Source organism: Myxocyprinus asiaticus, chromosome 47, assembly GCF_019703515.2.
Source record: "Myxocyprinus asiaticus isolate MX2 ecotype Aquarium Trade chromosome 47, UBuf_Myxa_2, whole genome shotgun sequence".
Lineage (NCBI taxonomy): Eukaryota > Metazoa > Chordata > Actinopteri > Cypriniformes > Catostomidae > Myxocyprinus > Myxocyprinus asiaticus.
Genome location: NC_059390.1, coordinates 13,979,261 through 14,004,635, shown reverse-complemented (window position 1 = coordinate 14,004,635; position 25,375 = coordinate 13,979,261). Strand labels below are relative to the sequence as shown.

Genomic DNA, 25,375 nt, shown 5'->3' with positions numbered 1-25,375 from the left:
TCCATGACGATGTAATGGCATAATCCCTAAAACACTGGCATAAATTATGATTTAAACAACTTTACATCTCAAATAAAGTTTTAACAGAATAATTAATGTAAGTGCTTTTTAAAATTATAAGCTTCACAATTCTGCTTTTAAACCCTCCAGAAATTGGCCCCATTCACTTCCATTGTGAGTACCTCACTGTAACCTCGATTTTTCCTTTTTGAAAGAAAAAGAAGGGTCGAGTTGAAATTATTTTTTGTGGTAATCAACATTATGCCACAAATGCTGTCGATTGAGCTTAACTTGAACTGAACCCGGAATATTCCTTTAAGAAGAGGAAAAAAAACACATGGCGAAATGTTCTTTTCACCATTCAGTGCAACTTTTCTGCACTATTAAACTAAAACTATCAGTTATTGTGAAAAGGTTTTGCATTCACAAGTGCTCCCTCAAATATATCTGATATAATTTTATAATTATAATATAACCTTATTATTATTTTCCAGGTCAATTTTCAAATTTGAAAAAAGTGCATGTACTACACAGTGTATTTGGGTAGTCTCATTGTAAATAATATTATTGAAATATGAAGACTAATGTGATTTAGAGTTACCCAGAAGAATATATATATATATATATAATTGGAGAACTGTTTCTTAGTTAATCACACATTCATGAGTATGAGATCTTCAACAGACTGCTGTTAATTTAGAAGCAACAAAACAGATCACAGCTCTAAAAGACATGTAAAATAAAGCAATTAGTAGAAATAAAGAAATTATAGATTTGTGATCTAGTTTTTTTGATACTGGCCATTTCAGGCCATTTTTTTAGAATTTCAAACTAATTAATCAAATATGCATAAATAACAGCAACTCATAACTGCCAGCATGTATTTTAGTTGGCTCCGTGCTTGAGCTATAAAAGACTTTTATTTTGAAGTGTGTTGGTATAAAGAATGTTTAATTGATCTTTTTCACACTCCGGGTTTTGGAACGCGGAAGTAAACGTTTGCAGTGTAAACTTCAACAGCGGTGAATGGGAGATAACAGCAAATATTATTTTCTCTCACCCATTTGCTCCGAGACCAAAAATAAAAAATCTACTATTACGTTTGAATGACTTTCCAGAAGATAAAAAATTAGAGAGCGGTGGATTAAGACCCTAAAATTGGAGAAGATGCCAAATTTACTGTCACTCTCTCTGCAGCTGTAATAGAAACCCCCTCGCAGCTGTGGTAATTAATTTTTTTAAAAACTAATTCCAGGGTAATTTAACACAAAGCATAATGTTTTAAATTTACACTCAATATTTAAAAAATTATCATATACATTTCTTTTGCGAGATTTACGCTGATAAATTAGACGGAAATGCGTCATCACAGTCTGTGAAAAAGGTCTATTATGTCTGATTATTTTCATAGCTTGTGATTTTTGTGGCCATCTTGAAGGTTTTCACCAGCGTTTCTGCCTTCACATTCATTTAATAGGAGACCCGGTCAGGTCAGTGTATTTCGTGTAAACGGCTCTTTCCGGGGACAATGGGCTGAGTGATGCTCTGTTTTGCGCCTGTATCTGCCGCATGAAGCCCCGTTGACTCTGAGCGCGTGTAGGTGGATGATTTCAGCGTGATTTTTGTAGAGATGTCTGCCGCAGAAGGAGCGCACAGCCCGGACAGACTCAATCAGTTTGAGCGGCTGTCTGGAAGGCCTCCGCTGAGAGCTGCAGGTCAGTGGGGATTCTGTTAACAGGTTGAATTAAGCACAAAATAACAAAAAAATTTTTAATTTTTTTTTTTTAATAAATGTCGCGTGTTGCACAGATATTTTGGAATTCGCATCGTGCGCTGTTAGCATCTGGCGTTAGCCTGTGTCGCTAATGGCTATGATTTGCTAACAAACTTTTCAGGTTCACGTGTATTAAATGTTAATTTATCATATATTGTGCTTTGTAAATAAAAGTGTGCGTTGTAGTCGCTCTTTGATGTTGGTTTTGAACGAAGATATTTACTGTTATCCAAAATTGGGCAATAAATAAATACTGTTAGCTTGTGGATGAAGCTTGACAACTTAATTTACATTTATCAACAACTGTCTTGATGTCTGTATAATGATTTTAATACATTTAATAAGTTATAGCTGTGTTCATTCAGTGTCTTTGAAAATGAAATAGTTGCTCTGCTTGTCATTTGATATTTAGGTTTCTCTTTTCTCATTAACAAGACTATTTTTATATACAGCAAATGAGTCATTCTATGAAACGGGCGCCATTTGTGTCCGCAACATTTGATGAGATGCATAAGGCACAAAAAATGTCCCAAAGTGTGTTTCCAAAGCTTAAAGTTATTAAATCAAGTGTTCTTGTTAACAGATATATGATAAAAAAAAATACTATTCTTAAAGAGTAACATACTATTTTTAATCATTTTTCATTAGTACATAGCCAATTTCACATGTCCATGTTGACCAATATGACATTTGCATCTAAAATATCACCAAATAAGTTATATATTTTTTTTCAAACATTTATTATTTTCAGGATTATATGTGTGTCCCTGTTTACATAAGATATATTTATTCAAAATAAACCTTATATTTTTGTAAATATTTTATGATTTGTGCGCGTCCCTCAGTTTGACTTAACACCCCGTCACACTAACTTGTTTTATCTATAAATAATGTACTGTTGCTTTAAATGACATCACAAAGCGGAAGTGACATCATTTGAGCCTTGTAGCCACCAAGAACAAAAGCAGGCAGGTACTGACATTCTTGTACACTGTTTATTTGTTGCTTTTTCACGTTAGGCAGGGTCCGTCAAGCTCAAACCAACCACCCCGTCATGCAAAATAGATATGGAAAACAGTTTTTTTATTAAAAAAATTTACATTATTAATGCAAAGAAAATTATATTTCAGATTGAATGCATTTAAGCTAGGTGAGGAACTTGACCATTTTGGCATGAAATTTACCACCCCGTCACATGTTTTATTGTGACGTGGTGGTAAGGGATGTGATGGGGTAGTTCTGCTTCCCGTTTGAATGCGAGGATGTGTGAAATCAAGGATTCTAATATAGGCTAATCAATTTATTTTCCGTTAACTTAACCCTGTTTGGTTCACTCACTCACTCACTCTCTGTGTTTAATGAAGAATGTTATATTTTATAACATTTGCAGATAGATCTGTCTCCATCATGGCTCCATTAAGCGCTGCTGAGAGACAACGGCGATGCCGTGCACGTCGGGATGCTGATCCTGAGAGTAGGCAAAAATATCTAGAGAGTGAGCGTCAGAGATGGAGACGGGATGTAGTGCAAGGAAAACAGAAGAAGATTAGTGATCTAAGTGAGCGAGGGAAGCATCAGCTGCGTAAAAAGTGAAGGAAGCAGAACAAAAAGAGAAAGCAGAGGCTAGGAAGCACAGTCTGGACACCTTTCCTCTGAGTCCAGATCCTGTCCAAGAGTCAAAGCAGCAGTTAGGATCTTCAAGGTCAGGGTAGTGCGCAGTTAGGATTATAAATAAATGGACAATTGAAAAACTAAAGAACCGCTAGAGAAGGAAAGAAAACCCGCTGACAAATACAGAAAAAGATATAAGCGCTGAAATAAGAATGACTCTCCTCGTTCAAAATTAAATGCATTAACTAAGACAGGCAGAGTAAGCTCCAAAATCAGAAAAACACTACTCTATCATGAAGCCTTGATTGAAGACATAAAGAATAAGTACTGTAAAGCAAGAAAAAGAAAAACAACTAATAGCAAAGGTAACAGCGGGGAGGATTGTGAAGAAGGACAGGCTATGAGGATTTGCCGAAAATGCCCTTGGATTTTCAAAGAAGCGTCGCAGTGTTCAGAGTGAAGACCTCTTTTCCACCAACAGAAATCCCACAAACAGGTTCATTGCTGCTTTCAAGTCCAAAGTCAAAACCTTCTTCACCCGAGATGACAACAGTCGGTTAACGACTGGACGAAAACAAACAATTACCAGAAACAAGGTGAAGAAGCCGAAAAGGTTTCTGGTTGACACAATGAAAAATCTTCACAAAATATTTCTCACTGAAAACACAAACAACATATCATACTCCCTTTTCTGTAAGCTTCACCCATTTTGGGTTGTATATCCCACTCTCTCTGAACGGAACACATGTGCAAGATCCATGAAAATCTCTGATTTGTCATTGAGAAGCTGCATAATTTGAGGCTCACAGATACTTCAGATCTCGAGAGTTTGACTAAAATGATAACCTGTGACACCTCCAGGAAAATGTGCATGTATGATGAGTGCAAGGAATGCAAAGACAAGACTGTTCAGCTCTCCAGATTTGATGGCTCAGCAAAGGTTGCATTCAACACTCAATGGGCCACAGCAGAGAAAGCAAGGGAAGATGCGAGGGAGGGTCCTACCACTGTTAAGATCACAGTGAAGAAAACAATGGAGGACACAAGACAATCTTGTGAAGTTATTCCACACTCTTCTTCATAAATCAAAAGACACACATTCAACATAAATCAACAGTACTCCTACTGCAGAGAGTTGAAAAAGAACCTGTCAAAAATGGAGGCAGTGATCCACATTGACTTCTCTGAAAATTACACATGCAAATACAGCTCAGAGATTCAAGCTGTCCACTTTGGCTCCTTGCACCAACAAGCAACTCTGCACACTGGTGTTTTGTACATAGGCGGTGAAAAGAGCCCATCTGTTTTAGCACAGTGTCACCCTCCAAACACAAAACCCCCCCAGCTATATGGGAACACATGAATCCGGTGCTGAATTATCTACTAGCCACATACCCACATGTATCTGTTCTACACTTTCTGAGTGATGGACCATGTACTCAATACAAACAGAAAGGGAATTTCTTCCTTTTCAGCACGGAGCTCGCAAGACGAGGTCTGAAAGGTGGAACATAGAACTTTTTTGAGGCAAGCCATGGCAAGGGGGCCCCTGACGGTGTTGGGGGAACCTTGAAAAGAACAGCGGACAAGCTGGTGACCAACGATATAAGGCCCTCACAGAAACATCTACAACTGTTAAGTTGTTTTATGTAGCATCTGAAGCAGTGGAGCAGACAATGGTAAAGATGCCAGGCCAGATTCCACCAGTGCCATCCACAATGAAAACCCACCAAGTGGTCACATTCACTCCAGGAGAAATCCTTTACCGGGAAGTTAGTTGCATGTGCTCCGCAAAAGCAGCTGAGATGTCAGTGCTTCACCACACAGCATTTCATTTTTAACAAGACAGCCCAAAAGGTGCCAACAGAAGCAATTGCTTGGGAAAGTGAAGATCTCATTGGGAAGTGGTGCGTGCTTAAATACGACAATGACCTTTATCCTGGGATCCAGATGAAACACATGCCCTTGTAAAATGTATGTACCATTTTGGTGCCAACAGGTTCTTCTGGCCTCCAAGAGATGACTTCCTGTGGTATCTCTTTGATGATGTGCTCGAAATCATTCAAGCACCACAGCCTGTGACATCCCGCCACATGGAAATCCAGAGGGATGTGTGGATGCGACTCTCCCAGTCACTGTTATGATGCTCTTTTCAGTTTTTCAGAGCATGACCAAAGTTTTCCATTACATCTCCAATTTTAATGTTTCCCCTCCCCCAGTTTTTATAAAGTTTAAAACCAGCAGATCATATAGAGAAACACTTTGTCCATACCACCCTGTCATAGTGAACCACCCCGCCACATCAGTTACCACCCCGTAACAGGGTCATTTTGTTAAAATTTTATGGAAATGAAATGTTACATAAATTAATGTTGAATGATGTTCTTGTTGTGTGGACTAATCAAATAAATGTAACTTTATTTGTATTTTTTAAGTGAATTCGTTTTTTCTGTACAAACAATGAGGCCACTGAAATGTCGAATTCATATTTCAAGATTAAAAATCTAAGAATACATTTTTTTTTATTAAATTACAGACTTTCTATTGATGGTTTCCAAAAAAGGGAAATTTTACTATTAGGAAAACATTAGATTTTAAAAATCTATTTCTTGTTTTACTACTCTAATGGTGTACATATTGTCCGTAACGGGGTGGTACAAGAAAGGCTCCCTTGCCTGAATAAAAAGGATAATATTAATAAGGATTTTGTGCCTGAGGTGGAAAAATATGTTTTTTGGAGGATTAACATATCTTTCAAGTTGTGAGTTAAAAAAAAAAGTTTATTTTTAATGAAAATTTTGAAAATTGCAAAGTGGAAATGGCACCCCTTTCGTAGAATGACTCAAATGCATCAGTTATCAAAGTGATGTAGTAATGCTGAGATATGTTGAGTGATGGAAGTTCTGTTTAGAATACAATAAATTGAAGATCTTCAACTGTTATAGTGAAACAGTGGCACTGTAGGCTAATTGTTAAAAACGTTTTATATACAGTATGTGTTGATGGTGCTTGAGCTGTCTGCCATTGGTTTCCAGTTCTGCTTCAAAATGTAATTATTTGTTCCATTCTGAATCAACAGACCTGTTTGCAGTAATCTTGTGTTTGCTGCATAGTGGTCTAATTAAACCTCTAGTTAAATACAAATAGATTTGAGAGTGGTTTAATTTACTTAGCTAGATAAGATAAAAAATGAGTTCTGTTTTAATGTTAGGGTAAATGATTTGAAATGCACACCACCAGTAAAATTAATGGATGTTTTTACATAGAATAACTCCTTGCTCAGCTTGGTTTATAGTTCAGGGATGTGTTTCACTTGCCTGTTTGTTTGGAATGTAATAGCATCACAGACCAGCATGTGGGTTAATTAAACGCCCCATGGGTAAATAAAAGCCCTGCTCTGTCGCAATGTAGTCTTGGTCAACTCAAGTCATATTGCTCTTTTATTCCTGAAGTAAACTGAAAAAAGTTTGAAGTGGGTTTTACTAAAAAAAAAAAGAACAAAAAAAAAACAACGGGGGCCTTGGTAGCTCAGCGAGTATTGACGCTGACTACCACCCCTGGAGTCACGAGTTCGAATCTAGGGTGTGCTGAGTGACTCCAACCAGATCTCCTAAGCAACCAAGTTGGCCCGGTTGCTAGGGAGGGTAGAGTCACATGGGGTAACCTGCTCGTGGTCACGATTAGTGGCTCTCGCTCTCACTGGGGTGCGTGGTAAGTTGTGCGTGGATCGCGGAGAATAGCATGAGCCTCCACATGCTGTGAGTCTCTGCAGTGTCATGCACAACGAGCCACATGATAAGATGCGTGGATTGACTGTCTCAGAAGCGTAGGCAACAGGGACATGTCCTCCGTCACACGGATTGAGGTGAGTAAACGTGCCACCACGAGGACCTACTAAGTAGTGGGAATTGGCCATTCCAAATTGGGGAGAAAGGGGGATAAAATAAAATAAAACAACAACCAGGAAACCATTTCCATGCAGAAATTGCTAGTAAATTTAACGGATCATATTTTCAAGTTAAGGCTACACGCAATTATTGTTGACTTTAATTAGAAAATCTCAAGTAAAATTTACTCTTTGTATATTTTACTGGATTAAGCCTTGCTTTTAAAAGTGTACTAGCATTTCATTTCACAAAACAAGAAGTTACCAAACGTAAAATCAACAATAAAAACTGTGTAAATCAACCATGCAAGCTCATTAATTATTCAAGCCTGCTGCATGCTGGAAACACCAGCTTCGAAAAGTTAAGTAAAATTGACTTGTTTCATTTACCTGTGAAATTTATTAAAATTAGCAAATAATTATGACAAGGTTTTTTACTTCAGGATTGAAACATGATGATGCATTGTGCAGATAACAGACAATTGTAAATAGCCTAAAATTGACTTATAAGCATTATTTTTTACATGTTTCAATTGAGTACATATGTAGAATTTTCCTGTTTCAAGTTCATGCTTTAGCTAACTTAGTCAGTGTAGAAAGGTCTTAATCTTTCCAGCTAAATTTACTTCACAAAATCATTTTTTTCCCAGTGTAGTAAGACAGCCTGTGGTGATGATTTTTTTTTCTCACTGTTGTGTGTAAAAAACAGCTGTAAAACTGATGTACACCTGCCACATTAGGACATTAATGATATTCACACCACCCATAATTTAGCCTTCAGCTCAAGCCATCTGTATCCTCCTTCCTGTTTATATATGTTGAGTGATTAAAGGCCTGTTTATACAGTACTTGCGTGAAATCCACAATGAATAGGATTTCCATGATCTAGAGAAGTTCTCTTAACTAGCAGCATATTTGTTTCATGTCTTTACAAAAATGCAACATGATAAATGGTATGCAAAGTTGGTCCTAAACGTGTTTTGGAGCTACTGGGTATCATACACATGTATAATGCGTACTTCTCATGCAGCTCGTCGATCTTGCCCAAATGGCAACACCATCCTTTACCGGTTCTATATAGGAAGAGCTGGTTTATCATTTATTCACAGTAATGGACATCAAAAGAGCCCTCAGATAATGTTTTGCATTTTTGAGAATCTCATGTAACCATGTGACCTGCTTTTCATTTGGTGCAATATTAATATCTGCTGTCATGACCTCCCGTATGTTTTAATTTCTTTATTGGACATCTTTAAATGTGCCTTTTGAAGGAGTTTACTGACTAAGTTTACCACTGAAGTTCTGGCTTTATTCAAGGGGTGGCAGATCATCGTTTGCAGGCTGTGTAACAAAACTGAAGTATGTTAAACCAAAGCAAACAAGCTGTCAGTGTGATTTTTCAATTGTTTCCAAGCATTGAATCAAGACATGTTGAGAGATACCCTAATTATACTTTTGCATTTGCTTCAGAAAGGGTCATTTATCCATTTATAGTTGCTAATTTCTGTATATGACGATAACATTTTTGACCTTGTTTTAGGGTATGTAAATCTAAAAGATCCCCCGATGCATCATGTATAATTTGATCCAAAACTCATCTTCGCCATCAGTTTATTTTAACAGTGCATAAATTGCAAGGTCTTAATTAGTGGTGCACCGATCAGGAAATTTGAGGCCAATACTGATCTGTGGGTTTTTTTTTTTTTTTTATAAACACTAAGTTCGGCCGATACAGATTTTTTCTTAAAGTGCCCTTTGCCACTCTTTTGCAAGTTATATGCTGCAGTTATATTTTTATGCCCCTCAAATTAAAATTATGGTAACACTACAAAAAGGTTCCATTTGTTAACATTATTTAACATATACTAATACATTTTTAAAGTCAAAAGTTGTATTAGTTAATGCACAATGAACTAACAATGAACAATTGTATTTTTATTAACTAACATTATGATTAATAAATGCTCTAAAATGTTATTGTTCATTGTTTGTTCATGATACCTAATGCATTAATGTTTATGAATGGAACCTTTTTATAAAGTTACCAAAATTACATTAAACTTGTGAATTGCTAACATTTATTTGTTTTGAAACTGTTATTAATATTCTGTTGTCAATATCAAAAGGTCATTGTGACATACTGGTAAGCAATAAAAACTATGAGAGCATCACACACAGCAGAGATACGTTCAAAAATAAATATATATCCATTACAAGCTCTAAAACTGCTCCAGTGAGAGATCATTAATATCTATGATTTGTTTAATATCTATCTTTGTTGTATTGCTAACACATCACTAATTATTAAGCAGATGTGTGAAGACGTGGTGCCGTTATGGTTAAAATGTAATTGCTGTTATTAGTGGTATTGTGACCAACATTAATCTGATTTAAATTGGGATCCTCACAGAATAGCGCTGGGATGAGTGACCGATGAGATATTGAGAGCACCTGGAGGGCACGCATGTTTGATTGACATCGTGACTGAGCATATTGAAGGGAGTGAAGCTGAAAGTGTTCATGATTGCTCAGTCTCTATCGCTCAACACACCATCTGATTGTCACGACTCACATTACATCACATATATGCATGTTTATTTGTTGTTTAATTCGTTTTTATACCCGTTAGCAGCCTCTTTATCCTCTTCCAGCTCACTGTGCAACGAGTCAGAATAACTACTGAAATGACTAGAAAATGGGCAACTTAACATTCATACACGTGTAATTCTTACACATTTTTAAAACCAAAACAGCGTATTCATGTGAATTGCATCATGTCTGAACGTTTAATTTCGTGAATGCTTAGAATTGCCAACAATTCACCCTCCAAAGTCCACTCTGTCATGCTTCAAGGGTTGAGCAAGTGCTCATTCATTAGAATAGCAGTGTATTAGGGGTGTGTGGCAGGGCGGAGGGCGGGCCCGGGTCTGATTAAGCCCGAGAGGGATAAAGCCGACCGGAGACGGCAGTGTGACAGAGAGAGAGTTACGGACAGCTGTCTGACACCTGTTTATGTTTGTGTCTTTTTGGTTATTAAAATATTATTTATATTGTTAAGTCGGGGGATGCAGGAGCCCGGCCGCCTGAGAACGGAGGAACGGCCGCCGACCACGAGGAGAGGAGGGGCTCCTAACCGAAAAATTCTATATCAATATTTATGCGTTGTATCGATAACATTGGATCGTTACATCCCTACAATGTGTGTGTGATTCCCTGCGTGCTGCAAAAAAGATCAGCTCTAAATCTAGGCTCGATCGGCCGATGGCGATCATGGATTTAAGACAAATATTGGCCGATTTCGATCAGTGGCCGATGGATCAGTACACCCCTAGTCTGAATATAGAGTTTTGTGTTTTTCTGTTCACATACACCTCAGCTTTCTTGTCATTCCTGGTTGTGTTTTTTGTTCTGTGTGGGCTCCTTTGCACATGTACATGTTTTTCATTACATGCAATAGCATTTAGTTCCAAAGGCAATTTATGCTTATTTGTTTTAAGATAATCCATGTAGATCATGTGCAGATTAGGGCTGTTATGTATTTGTGGTCATTTGAATGGTTCTTTTGAATTGAGATTAATGTGTTCCATGACTGTTGCACAAATTACTGTAGGATGTGCTGAAGTGCATAAGGAATTGCAGAGGTTAAGGAGTTTTGTGCATAGAAAATGATACACCACCTTACCCAATTGTTCATTAGTTTTCATTATTTCAAAAAACCCCTGTGACCATCTGAATACCATCTGTCAGTGATGGTAAAGGTGTTTGTCCAGTGTTTGTGTGTGTGTGTTTATTTCTTTATTTTGCCATTGTCCTTTTGTTGTTGCTGTTATTTTTTTGTCTGTCTGACTGCGGTAATTGTGGTAACAGGCTCTAAGAAGAGAGTTTGCTGGCTACAAGCTCGAAGAATCCTCGGCCAACCCTGTCCCAGTCTTCGGATCCCTAACAGGTTTTTAAGAGAAGGTGGGTAATAGGCTTGTCCGCCTTTTGAACCTAAAAAAGAAAAAGCAAAGAGATCCCACAAATCTAGACCACAGCCTGTGGGGTCAAATTTGAAATTGCACCCCCCCCCCGCCATGCTGTCGCCAGACTCCCAACCCCTCTCTTCAAAACCCCTCTTCTTCACTGTAGTGCAAAAGAACACCGCTCTTTCGCCTGGGCTTTTTCAGCTAAACTTTCATTGGGGCAAAGCTGGGGCAGGGCAGCTTGGGAGCTACAAAAAAGGAAAGCATGCACCAAAGTCATCACACTGTTGCTCCCAAATCAATTTAATAAGTTAATTCATTAAATCAATCAATCAATCAAATTGCTTTGGGAGCAACAGTGTGCCTACTTTGGGATATTTTCTAGTCGTGCACCTGCATCAAACCATTTTTTGAAGTGCATTTTTTCCATGATTTCTGACCCAAAAAAAGGAAAGGCTAAAGTTTTTGTCTAGTTGTGTGTGTGTGTGTGTGTGTGTGTGTGTGTGTGTGTGTGTGTGTGTGTGAGTAATGTTTTTTGATTCCTTTTGTTTCATTTATTTGTCTCAGTATTTTTATTTCCCTCCCATCTTTGTTAGTTCATCACTGCGATTTCTCACTCGGGTGTAGCGTCTGGGTTCCAAGGCAAATTCTGTGCCAGGAAATTTGCAAGGGTGAGGCTGCTGGCTTGCACGTGATGTGAGAGTATGTTCAGTGATTTTATACCCGTTAGCAGCCTCTTTATCCTCTTCCTGCTTACTGTGCAATGAGTCAGAATAACTACTGAAATGACTCTAGAAAATGGGCAACTTAACATTCATACACGTGTAATTCTTACACATTTTTAAAACCAAAACCGCGTATTCATGTGAATTGCATCATGTCTGAACATTTAATTTCGTGAATGCTTGGAATTGCCAACAATTCACCCTCTAAAGTCCACTCTGTCTTGCTTCAAGGGCTGAGCAAGTGCTTATTCATTAGAGTAGCAGTGTATTAGAGGTGTGTGGCAGGGCGGAGGGTGGGGCCGGGTCGTGATTCCGCACACCCGGCCCCTAATAAGGCTGATTAATCCCAAGAGGGATAAAGCCGACTGGAGACGGCAGCGTGACAGAGAGAGTATTACGGACAGCTGTCCGACACCTGTTTATGTTTGTGTCTTTTTGGTTATTAAAATATTATTTATATTGTTAAGCCGGGGGATGGAGGAGCCTGGCCGCCTGAGAATGGAGGAACGGCCGCCGACCACGAGGAGAGGAGGGGCTCCTAACCGACCGCCTAGAGCGGTCAGGGCCACTGCCAGAGACGGAGGAGACCCCTACCATCCACCGAAAATGTGGCGGGGCATTCCATCCACCAGGGCCGGAGACTGCCTCCGATCCGCCCGGGGAGGTGCGGCTGTCGTCCACCAGAGGGTGGAGGAGTGGCCGAGGACCAGGCTATGGCGTATCGGAGAACCGGCGAGTAAATAATATTTTTTTTTCTCTCCCGGTGCCTCTCCGCGTTGGCCTTTCACTCTCTTTTAAATATTATTATAGTTTTTTTTTTGGTACGATCCCTGTTACAGGGTGTAGGTATTACACGGAGGCAGTCTTTGTTATTATTGTTTCCCTCCCCTTGTCCCCTCCCTGATCCAGGTAGATGGGGATGACCTGCTGCCAGACGGGGCGGAAGGTATGCCCCCCCCCAGGGAAAGAGGTGGGGGGATGTATGTCATGCCGGGGGCTCCCCGGCCTGAGAGAACGAGGGAGGAATGTGGCAGGGCGGAGGGCGGGGCCAGGTCGTGATTCCGCACACCCGGCCCCTAATAAGGCTGATTAAGCCTGAGAGGGATAAAGCCGACCGGAGACGGCAGTGCGACAGAGAGTGAGTTGCGGACAGCAGTCCGACACCTGTTTATGTTTGTCTTCTTGGTTATTAAAATATTATTTATATTGTTAAGCCGGTTCTCGCCACCTCCTTTCCATTGAACTATGTTACAGGGTGTAAATTGGACGTTTCATCGCGATACGATCTTATATCGATTCTCTTGGCCTGCGATACGATATTTGCTGATATGTCAAAGTCTGCCGCAATAACATTTCTATTTGATTCGATTCCGTGCCTTGCGATCAATATTCCGGTATTATGTGCCTATTTTACACAATCAATTAAAAAAATGTTTCCCTCAAATGCAACCAAAATATAATTTGAATATTTTATTGAGCTCTCTGAAAAGTGCAAATTTAGTATCCACATTGGGATATCCACAACAAAAGGTTCTTCAAATACTGAAAAAAATGACACCGATAATAATATAAAAAATGTCACACACAAGTGATCATCAATTGTTTGATTACAGATTATTTTTCAGTTTAATCCTATTCAAAGTACTTATATACCCATGACTTGTTTCCAACTTTCTGTGCTATCCACGGTTTTCTTGGCTGCAACTTCCACAGTTGTAATGTTAGTAAGGGTGTTGATGTGTAGATGTGTAAAGTCTTATAACCACGGTTGAGGAGTAATGGAATACATGTAACGGGATTACGTATTTAAAATACAAAATATAAGTAACTATTCCACTACAGTTTAAATCATTGGTAATTAGAATACAGTTACATTTAAAAAGTATTTTGATTACTGAAGAGATTTCTAAGCATTTTATTTCATTTGTTTCATTTAATATTTAGTCCTTTTCAGATGGAAAAATGTATACATATAAATGATGTGATCCAAAGTGCATTTGAACAGCGGTGAAACACTTTCTTATGAAGTGTTACATTCATACGAGCAGACAGAGAAGTACGTTTGAAGTAAGTTTGGAGCAGAAGAAATAGAAATAAACCTTGTGTAAATTGTCAGCTTTATACTAAGCTAAAATGCTATTTCTAGCCATTTTACATGCACATGTTACCAGGCACGATCATATTTGTTTATCAAGAAAATTCACATTGGATCATTATTTTTTTTCTAGTATGACCTTTGCTATTAGGGCAAAAATCGTATTCTTGATAAAAATCATATTCTAGGAACAACACTGCATAAGATTTTTAGGTTTTCAGAGAATGTATTTTTAACATGTGTATTTTGTCTTACTGTACTGGCAGAGTTTTTATAGTCAAAACAAGTGAAAAAATCTACCAGTGCTGAAGTAATCCAAAGTATTTAGAATACGTTATTTACCTTAAGTAATTAACAGAATACGTTACAAATTACATTTTACAGCATGTATTCTGTAATCTGTAGTGGAATACATTTAAAAAGTAACCCTCACAACCCTGTTTATAACTGATGCTGGAGCTGAGCAGCAGGTGATTTCTCTTTCCCTCATTAGTGCTGTTCAGAATGTCAGTGTTATCAAGACGTTTCACATTATGGTTGAACTGCTCCATAGTACTTTTAAATAGTAAATTCTCTTGTAAGATTAAAATGGGTTGCATGCGCAACGATATCAATGGAAGCCCGAATTAATTGCTCATGTGAGCCACACTGCTTAAGGAGCGCCCAGCTGATGTGCTCACACTGGTCCTGTCACTGGTCTGGAGCTCGGGTTTCGCGGGAAGCCCGGTTGACGTGCGCGCACGGATAGCAGAATGCAGTTTGGCTTCAAAGACCCCACGCACATCCATGTCCCACATGAAAAGTGTATTTAGTGCTCATAAAGTGAAATGAATTTAATAAGGTTGCTTCATCGCCTGACGGAAATGCGTAGGAATGTCGCTGACATGAGAGAATTAAAATAAAGGTACATCTTAAAAAAAAAATTCTATATCGATATTTATGCGTTGTATCGATAACATTGGATCATTACATCCCAACAATGTATGTGTGATTCCCTGCGTGCTGCAAAAAAGATCGGCTCTAAATCTAGGCTCGATCGGCCTATGGCAATCACGGATTTAAGACAAATATCGGCCGATTTCGATCTGTGGCCAATGGATCAGTACACCCCTAGTCTGAATATAGAGTTTTGTGTTTTTCTGTTCACATACAGTTGCTGGTCATATAATTAGAATATCATCAAAAAGTTGATTTATTTCACTAATTCCATTCAAAAAGTGAAACTTGTATATTATATTCATTCATTACACACAGACTGATATATTTCAAATGTTTATTTCTTTTAATTTTGATATTATAACTGACAACTAAGGAAAATCCCAAATTCAGTATCTCAGAAAATTAGAATATTGTGAAAAGGTTCAATATTGAAGACACCTGGTGCCACACTCTAATCAGCTAATTAACTCAAAACACCTGCAAAGGCCTTTAAATGGTCTCTCAGTCTAGTTCTGTACGCTACACAATCATGGGGAAGACTGCTGACTTGACAGTTGTCCAAAAGACGACCATTGACACGTTGCACAAGGAGGGCAAGACACAAAATGTCATTGCAAAAGAGGCTGGCTGTTCACAGAGCTCTGTGTCCAAGCACATTAATAGAGAGGCGAAGGGAAGGAAAAGATGTGGTAGAAAAAAGTGTACAAGCAATAGGGATAACCGCACCCTGGAGAGGATTGTGAAACAAAACCCATTCAAAAATGTGGGGGAGAACCACTACACACAGACGTATGCAAGACATGGGTTTCAGCTGTCGCATTCCTTGTGTCAAGCCACTCTTGAACAATAGACAGCGTCTGAAGCGTCTCGCCTGGGCTAAAGACAAAAAGGACTGGACTGCTGCTGAGTGGTCCAAAGTTATGTTCTCTGATGAAAGTAAATTTTGCATTTCCTTTGGAAATCAGGGTCTCAGAGTCTGGAGGAAGAGAGGAGAGGCACACAATCCACGTTGCTTGAGGTCCAGTGTAAAGTTTCCACAGTCAGTGATGGTTTGGGGTGCCATGTCATCTGCTGGTGTTGGTCCACTGTGTTTTCTGAGGTCCAAGGTCAACGCAGCCGTATACCAGGAAATTTTAGAGCACTTCATGCTTCCTGCTGCTGACCAACTTTATGGAGATGCAGATTTCATTTTCCAACAGGACTTGGCACCTGCACACAGTGCCAAAGCAACCAGTATCTGGTTTAAGGACCATGGTATCCCTGTTCTTAATTGGCCAGCAAACTCGCCTGACCTTAACCCCATAGAAAATCTATGGGGTATTGTGAAGAGGAAGATGCGATTATGCCAGACCCAACAATGCAGAAGAGCTGAAGGCCACTATCAGAGCAACCTGGGCTCTCATAACACCTGAGCAGTGCCACAGACTGATCGACTCCATGCCACGCCGCATTGCTGCAGTAATTCAGGCAAAAGGAGCCCCAACTAAGTATTGAGTGCTGTACATGCTTTTCATGTTCATACTTTTCAGTTGGCCAAGATTTCTAAAAATCCTTTCTTTGTATTGGTCTTAAGTAATATTCTAATTTTCTGAGATACTGAATTTGGGATTTTCCTTAGTTGTCAGTTGTAATCATCAAAATTAAAAGAAATAAACATTTGAAATATATCAGTCTGTGTGTAATGAATGAATATAATATACAAGTTTCACTTTTTGAATGGAATTAGTGAAATAAATCAACTTTTTGATGATATTCTAATTATATGACCAGCACCTGTACACCTCAGCTTTCTTGTCATTCCTGGTTGTGTTTTCTGTTCTGTGTGGGCTCCTTTGCACATGTACATGTTTTTCATTACATGCAATAGCATTTAGTTCCAAAGGCAATTTATGCTTATTTGTTTTAAGATAATCCATGTAGATCATGTGCAGATTAGGGCTGTTATGTATTTGTGGTCATTTGAATGGTTCTTTTGAATTGAGATTAATGTGTTCCATGACTGTTGCACAAATTACTGTAGGATGTGCTGAAGTGCATAAGGAATTGCAGAGGTTCAGGAGTTTTGTGCATAGAAAATGATACACCACCTTACCCAATTGTTCATTAGTTTTCATTATTTCAAAAAACCCCTGTGACCATCTGAATACCATCTGTCAGTGATGGTAAAGGTGTTTGTCCAGTGTTTGTGTGTGTGTGTTTATTTCTTTATTTTGCCATTGTCCTTTTGTTGTTGCTGTTATTTTTTTGTCTGTCTGACTGCGGTAATTGTGGTAACAGGCTCTAAGAAGAGAGTTTGCTGGCTACAAGCTCGAAGAATCCTCGGCCAACCCTGTCCCAGTCTTCGGATCCCTAACAGGTTTTTAAGAGAAGGTGGGTAATAGGCTTGTCCGCCTTTTGAACCTAAAAAAGAAAAAGCAAAGAGAGCCCACAAATCTAGACCACAGCCTGTGGGGTCAAATTTGAAATTGCACGCCCCCCCCCACCGCCATGCTGTCCCCAGACTCCCCACCCCTCTCTTCAAAACCTCTCTTCTTCACTGTAGTGCAAAAAGAACACCGCTCTTTCGCCTGGGCTTTTTCAGCTGAACTTTCATTGGGGCAAAGCTGGGGCAGGACGGCTTGGGTGCTACAAAAAAGGAAAGCATGCACCAATGTCATCACACTGTTGCTCCCATATCAATTTAATAAGTGAATTCATTAAATCAATCAATTAAATTGATTTGGGAGCAACAGTGTGCCTACTTTGGGATATTTTCTTGTCGTGCACCTGCATCAAAAAAACTTTTGAGGTGCATTTTTTCCATGATTTCTGACCAAAAAAAAGGAAAGGCTAAAGTTTTTGTCTAGTTGTGTGTGAGTAATGTTTTTTTAATTCCTTTTGTTTCATTTATTTGTCTCAGTATTTTTATTCCCTCCCATCTTCGTTAGTTCATCACTGCGATTTCTCACTCAGGTGCAGCGTCTGGGTTCCAAGGCAAATTCTGTGCCAGGAAATTTGCAAGGGTGAGGCTGCTGGCTTGCACGTGATGTGAGAGTGTGTTCATTGATCTTTGGAATGGGCAGATCAATTATTTTCAAAGATTCAATAGCAAAATTAATGGCTCAACCTCAAGATCTTTTTAAAGCTTTGTAGATTTACCAACCTCACAGTAAAGTACTTGTTAGGGGTACAAGTCTTCTGTTCAGTTTTGTCTTAAATGTTTAATACTGCTGCCTCATCTACCTTTATTATAACTGTGAAATTACAATATAGTTTATATTTAATCCTACAGGTGATTTCTGAAGAACTCAGATGTGCCTTATGTCTCCTTCCTTTTACAGAACCGTGGATGCATGAATATTAATGAGATTTTCTTGCTAAATTAGAATATTGTTCCAGAAGCAAAGATTGGATCTTACTTTTTCCCCATATTAAATCTTCCTTTTTACCTTTCGAAAGATAACCTGGCATAATATGGACTGTTCTGATCTTCACCACTTCTGTCTAGCTGTGTATCTTTCTTGTCTCATCATCAACATGCTGCTGTCTGTTTCTATAGGTCATAGAGCCCCTCCGGCCCGGAGCGGCCATCGCTGTGTGGCTGACAACACCAATCTCTATGTGTTTGGAGGGTACAACCCTGACTACGATGAATCAGGTGGCTCAGAGAATGAAGACTATCCACTGTTCAGGGAGCTGTGGAGGTTCCACTTTGCTACTGGGACTTGGCAACAAATCCGCACAGAGGGCTTCATGCCCACCGAGCTGGCCTCAATGTCTGGTAATATGAAACTAAATTGCACAATTTGATCTTTTAATTATATTTTTTAATAGAGGTCAACCGATAACTAAGCTGGTGGAAAAGGTAAATATAAGGTAAAGGAAAAGATAACAATTAATCAGCTGATATACAGTGCGTTCAGAAAGTATTCACACCCCTTAATTTTTTTTCACATTTTGTTATGTTGCAGCTTTATTCTAAAATGCTTTATTTTTTCACATCAGACTACACTCCATACCCAATAACGACAAAGCAAAAACCAGATTTTTGATAACTTTGCAAATTTATTAAAAAGAGAAAACTGAAATATCACATTGACATAAATATTCAGACCCTTTGCTATGACTCTTGAAATTCAGCTCAAGTTCATCCCATTTCTCTGGATTATCTTTGAGATGTTTCTACACTTTGATTGGAGTCCACCTGTGGAAAATTCCATTGATTGGACATGATTTGGAAAGGCACACACCTGTCTATATAAGGTCTCACAGCTGAAAATGCACATTGGGGCAGATCTGGGGAATTCTACAAAAAATCTTTGACTGTATTGAAGGTTCCCAAGAGCACAGTGGCCTCCATAATTCTTAAATGGACGAAGTTTGGAACGGCCAGGACTCTTCCTAGAGCTGGCCGCCTGGCCCAACTGAGCAGTCGGATGGAGAAGGGCCTTTGTAAGAGAGGTGACCAAGAACCCAGTGGTCACTCTGTTTGAGCTCCAGAGATCATGTGTGGAGATGGGAGAAACATACAGAAGGACAACTATCACTGCAACACTCCACCGATTTAGGCTTTATGGCAGAGTGGGCATACGGAAGCCTCTCCTCAGTGCAAGACACAAAAAAGCACCTAAAGGACTCAGACTGTGAGAAACAAGATTCTCTGGTCTGATGAAACGAAGATTGAACTGTTTGGCCTCAATTCCAAGCGTCTTGTCTGGAGGAAACCAGGCACTGCTCATCACCTGTGCAATACCATCCCAACTGTGAAGCATGGTGGTGGTAGCATCATGCTGTAGGGATATTTTTCAGCAGCAGGGACTGGGGGACTGGTCAGAGTTGAAGGAATGCTGAATGCAGCAAAATACAGTGACATCCTTAATGAAAACCTGCTCCAGAGTGCTCAGGACCTCAGACTGGGACAAATGTTCACCTTCCAAAAGGACAATGACCCTAAGCACACCGCCGAGATAATGCAAGAGTGGTTTAGGGACAACTCTATGAATGTCTTTGAGTGGCCCTGCCAGAGCCCAGACTTGAACCCAAATGAACATCTCTGGAGAGACCTGAAAATGGCTGTCCACCGACAGCCTCCATGACAGAGCTTGAGAGGATCTACAGAGAAAAAAGGCAGAAAATCCCCAAATCCAGGTGTGCAAAGCTTGTCGCATCATACGCAAAAAGACTGTAATCGCTGCCAAAGGTGCTTCAACTAATTACTGAGTTAAGGGTCTGAATACTTTTGTCAATGTGATATTTTTTTTTTCTTTTAATTAAAGTTGCAAAGTTATCAAAAATCTGGGTTTTTCTTCAAAATTATGTGGTATGGAGTTTAGATTGATGTGAAAAAATAATATTTTAAAGCATTTAATCATAAGGCTGCAACATAACAAAATGTGAAAAAAATGGAGTCTGAAGCACTTTTACAATTGTCTACAATGTATCACAATATAAACACTGTAAAATAAAAATGGTCATTTTGGCTGATAAATTCTCAGCAGTAATTCATCAACAGTAGATCATCATTCATCAACACTAGCAATTGCTTGTCATAATTGTACAGTATTCCATTAATCCAGTATTATACAAAAACAGATTTTTTCCTTTTGTTTAGGGACACTGTCAGTCGTCAACAAACACAACAATGAAGGTTATTTAAATAAACATTCGATAATATCTATATTTCATATGTGTCTTTTTAATAACATCTCATATTAATAATTGTGCATTAATCCATAAACAGTGACATGACACTTGGCTCTGTTACAGTGCTCTATAAATATTCACCAAATTAAGCCTTTTATAGCCTATACTGTATATTTACCAGATGAAGGGTTTTGTATGTATATTGATAGAGGAACATGGAGGGATAAAAAAAAAAACTATTGGCAAATATCGCCGTTCATCATTGCAGATAACTGTTATAGCTATAAAATGCAAGTATTGGCACCGAATTATCGGTAAAACCAATATATTGTTCGACCTCTATTTTTGGGCCTTTAACACTTGTGTATTAACAAGGCATGACACGAAGAAGCTTCAAGCAATTATCTCTTCCATTCTAATGTGGTTTTGTTTAAACCAGCAAAGACATTTTGTTGGTTTCTTTTTTTCTTTTTCTTTTTTGTGGATAGCTCCGCCAACAGTGAAATCTCTTTGGTCCCCAATTCAATCCACTTTACATCACTGTTTATTAAACATCAAGTATGTTCCACTGGCTGTCTCTTTGTGCAGTGTTTTACGGAAGACAGAAAAATTACTTGACACTGGCAACTTGTTGGGTCACAACTAGTTAGGACATTGTGTATAAAAAGGGGAATGCTTTATTATTTGGGTTTATGATCTATTTATAATAATTAAAAATAGATGAAAATTTAGATAAAATATAAAGTTTAAAAATGCATTGCAATCCAGTTATGATTCTTTTATGCATAAACCAAAGCATCTTTTCCTTTTTCTCATAGTAGACCATAATGTTGTATGGTAATGTGTTGGTACTGTTTGACGATAGATGTGTTGAAAGGCTGCACATCTGTTTCCAGTAAGACAAGTATTTTAAATACCTCCACTGACCACCATCTGTGTGCGTCACACAGCTGTTTTGCATGGAAACAACCTGCTTGTGTTTGGCGGTACTGGAATCCCGTTCGGTGAGAACAATGGAAATGACGTTCATGTCTGCAATGTTAAATACAAACGATGGTCCCTCCTCAACTGCAGGGGCAAGAAACCTAATCGAATATATGGACAGGTAAAAGTTGAGCACATTTTTTGATATAACCTTTTGAATGATAACCGGTTAATAATAAAAAGTACAAGTCATCTGATGTGTTCTCGTAAACATGCTCCAATTCTTTGATTGATTGTGGTGTCCCTGTTTTTGTGCTTCGTAGGCGATGGCCATAATCAATGGCTTCTTGTACGTATTTGGAGGTACAACAGGTTACATCTACAGCACTGATCTCCACAGGCTGGATCTGACAACACGAGAGTGGATTCACTTGAAACCCAACAACCCTCCAGATGACCTACCCGAGGAGCGGTGAGTGACCTGATCTTTGGCTTGTGGTTCGCTAAAGTTAAATGATGGGCAAAGTATGAGAGAAGGATGTGAACTCCAGCTGCAAAGCTATTTCACTTAGTCACATTGGGTAAATGCAACAGCTGTCACGCTATAATGACTAAAAGCCATTCTATGTGTGCTGAAATTTAAATCTAGAGCTGATATGACAAACGTCCCTACTACATTTGTTTCCCACAGATACAGACATGAGATAGCCCATGATGGACAGAGAATATACATCCTTGGAGGGGGAACCTCCTGGACTTCCTACCCATTAGACAAGGTACAGTTGACGGTATACCTCCTAGCAGTGTGTACTTGTATAGTGAAATTATTTTCTTTTTCTTTTTTTACTTTAAGTTATTACTCATTTCCAATGTTTTCATCAGATACATGCTTATAACCTTGAAACAAATTCCTGGGAAGAAATCACAACAAAGCCTCACGAAAGAATAGGTTAGTAATTAAATTCTTTAGTATATAGACATCCGAGAGAATGGAAAAATCAAACATTCTGCATTATGCTGTTCTTCAGCAGTGCTTTTATTTTTTTTTTCAGGATTTCCAGCCCCTCGTAGATGTCATAGTTGTGTGCAGATTAAAAATAGTAAGTAGTGATTGATATTAACGTTGACTTTAAGATGGTCACTCTGTTTGCCAACACAGATACCACAGTCTTTTTGCCAGCACACTTTTCTTATAGAGCTCATTACGTTTTTGCTTTGGTTCTTTGTGGCAGATGTATTTATATGTGGAGGATACAATGGTGAAGTAATACTGGATGATCTGTGGAAGATCAACCTGCAGACATTCCAGTGGAATAAACTACCTGCAGTGATGCCTGAACCTGCCTACTTCCACTGTGCTGCTGTTACCCCGGTCAGTTCACATAAATCGTTAGAGCATTTAACAATTTATTCTGCAGGTAGTGAAATATCAGGGAATTTTAAAACAGATTTCCTAGGCCTTATAAAACTTGATAATGGAAGTTAATAAAATCTTAAGTCATAGAAAAGTAATGTAAAATTTAGTTCATAAAAAAAATTATAGCTATGCACAGCTTTACACTCTTTCACCGGCTAGAAAAAATCTCCAGTAATTACAAACATCTGGAAAAATCAAGGAAATTCATTGGGTCAAATGGTGTGGGAACCCTGTGTTTGGAAGAACAACTTGTCCTTCTGCTTTCAGGCTGGTTGCATGTACATCCACGGTGGCGTGGTGAACATCCATGAGAATAAGCGGACTGGTTCCTTGTTTAAGATCTGGCTGGTGGTGCCCAGTCTGCTGGAGCTGTGCTGGGAGCGTCTGCTCAAAGCCTTCCCACACCTGGCCCAACTCACCCCGATACAGCTGCTAAACTTAGGCCTTACCCAGGAACTCATTGAACGTTTGAAATGAAGACAAGGGTCTGCGAGTGCTTGTGTATATCCTTTTTTTTTTTTTTTTTTTTTTTTTTTTTGGTGGAGCTGATGGTGGACAGTATGACACTTGAGCCAACATGCAGACAGAAATAACATGATGGATTCTATGGAAGCCCATCAACACAGCCCGCCTTAAAACCAAAAACTATGCCTTTTGGGGGTTTTTTCACGAATGCATCATTTTAATGATTTCAAAAATATAAAACATTAATATCCAATAGAGAGAAGGTTCTTTTCTCAAACACTATGGGTCAGTGACCTTAATTTTTGATTTTATTTTTTCCTTTCATGAGATTGTAATGTTATTTATTGGCCTTCTGTAGTGGTATGGGGGGCTTGTTGAGTTGTTTTTACTGATGTATTATTATTCTGTTTCTTTTCTCTTCAATCTAAGAGTCATTTCATTTTTATGAATCACCATGAAAGTTCACCACAGCATGAATATCATTCAATTGGCAGTGATGAAATTGGGCTTTAATCCACTTCAATTTCTGGACAACTGCACGGTTCGCTGAACTCGGGATTACGATTCAAGGTTTTACGTTACCGATTCGAGAAAATGGTGCAAAATCAGTGCTGAACGAGTGTTTCAAAGTTGAATGTTTTAGCAGTATAACAAACATTTCTAATGGTGAGTTTGACGTTGAAGTTTTCTGTGAGATTGTTGATTTTTAGGTTCTTCAGATGCTGTTGCTCAGAGTTGCAGATATTTCTGCATTTAATGCACAAGACCAATGTTTAAACAAGGCTGTACAAAGTCATAGCAGAGCTGTTTCCATGTTTCTCTCAGCCACTCAGTTTTGTAAACCAATCGTTACATCACTGTGAACAAGGTGCTCTTTAATTTACTTTTAATGCTTTTACTGAAATAAAATGTACTGCTTGTTTTTCCTTAAACTGATCATCCCTCATCCAAATTTTTTTATTATTATATTTGGCATATTGAAGCCAACAGCAGACACTCATTTAATTGATCTAGTGCCTTTCCAAGCAAGACCTTATAATGTGCTAAATTGATCAGTGATATAAAGCCTTGCTAGATGCACTTTATTATTATTTAATTTACATTCTGCTCCTGGACAAGCTGACCTGAATAAAAAAGGTGCACACTTTTTCATCAAGCTTTCCAGCACTTAATACATTTAGTAAATTATTTAACAGTTCATGCCTGGTCAGCACAGTGCAAATAATATTGACACATCTTTTAGGCCTTTGTGTATATCTGTACAGTTTAGAAAAAAAAACGGATAAACTCCCTATGGATTAGCAATAATGTAGCCGAGCATCTCTTTACTATGCTGACCTGTTACAACGATCAATCCCTGAATTCTAAACAGCACTGCTTGAATTGCCAAATACAGTATCTTGATCTCAAGAGTTGATGCATTTTGGCTTGTTGGGTTACTTAACTTTATGGTCAGTTCTACGAACTTCCACATTTTATGGCCATTTAACTACATTATTAGGCACCAGCAATTGATGTAGTTGAGTAACAATGTTAAAGGTTCATAATTGCGATTCTATTTCTACACCCTCCGCATCCTTATATAGTAATTGCTAGTTGCTGCCTTTTTCTGTTTCTGTCATGTTTTCAAAGTAGCTTATCTCTAGCATATTAGAGGTCACATACATGCCCATAAGATGTGCCTGTCTACACACCTTGCTCTTTTATTTCTGCATGGCTGGATCCCTGTTTGCATGGGTCAAGACTAAGGGTGCTTTGTCATACAGGCAATGTGCAGACCATGATACTACAGAACAGCTGTATATTTCAGTCTGTATCGATTGATAAGAGCCCCTACATTTCTGTATTTTTGAGACGAGGAGTCTCATTGGACTTCAGTTCCTCAGTTGTTCAGCAAATGTTTCAAAAGGTACTCAGTTTTGTTTTTATTGCTGAATTAAACTTGTTCAAACTGG

General features: G+C 38.6%; 1 protein-coding gene across 7 annotated transcripts; it reads left to right on the top strand.

Annotated features, from left to right (window-relative positions):
- The first annotated feature begins 991 nt into the window (after positions 1-991).
- On the top strand, positions 992-25,364 carry LOC127436686 (kelch domain-containing protein 10-like). Of its 7 annotated transcripts, XM_051690979.1 has the most exons (13): positions 992-1,225; positions 1,478-1,715; positions 11,139-11,231; positions 17,270-17,362; positions 17,920-17,994; positions 18,531-18,752; positions 21,565-21,719; positions 21,862-22,010; positions 22,230-22,314; positions 22,421-22,487; positions 22,591-22,638; positions 22,771-22,910; positions 23,223-25,364. In XM_051690979.1, the coding sequence occupies exons 2-13, from the start codon at positions 1,631-1,633 to the stop codon at positions 23,430-23,432; spliced, it is 1,422 nt and encodes a 473-aa protein (XP_051546939.1). In that variant the 5' UTR covers positions 992-1,225; positions 1,478-1,630; the 3' UTR covers positions 23,433-25,364. The 7 variants fall into 7 exon arrangements, with proteins under 7 accessions (XP_051546939.1, XP_051546941.1, XP_051546942.1 ...); XM_051690981.1 differs by lacking the exons at positions 992-1,225; positions 11,139-11,231 and having other exon boundaries at positions 1,319-1,715; positions 23,223-25,361; XM_051690982.1 differs by lacking the exons at positions 992-1,225; positions 17,270-17,362 and having other exon boundaries at positions 1,319-1,715; positions 23,223-25,361.
- Positions 25,365-25,375: the final 11 nt, after the last annotated feature.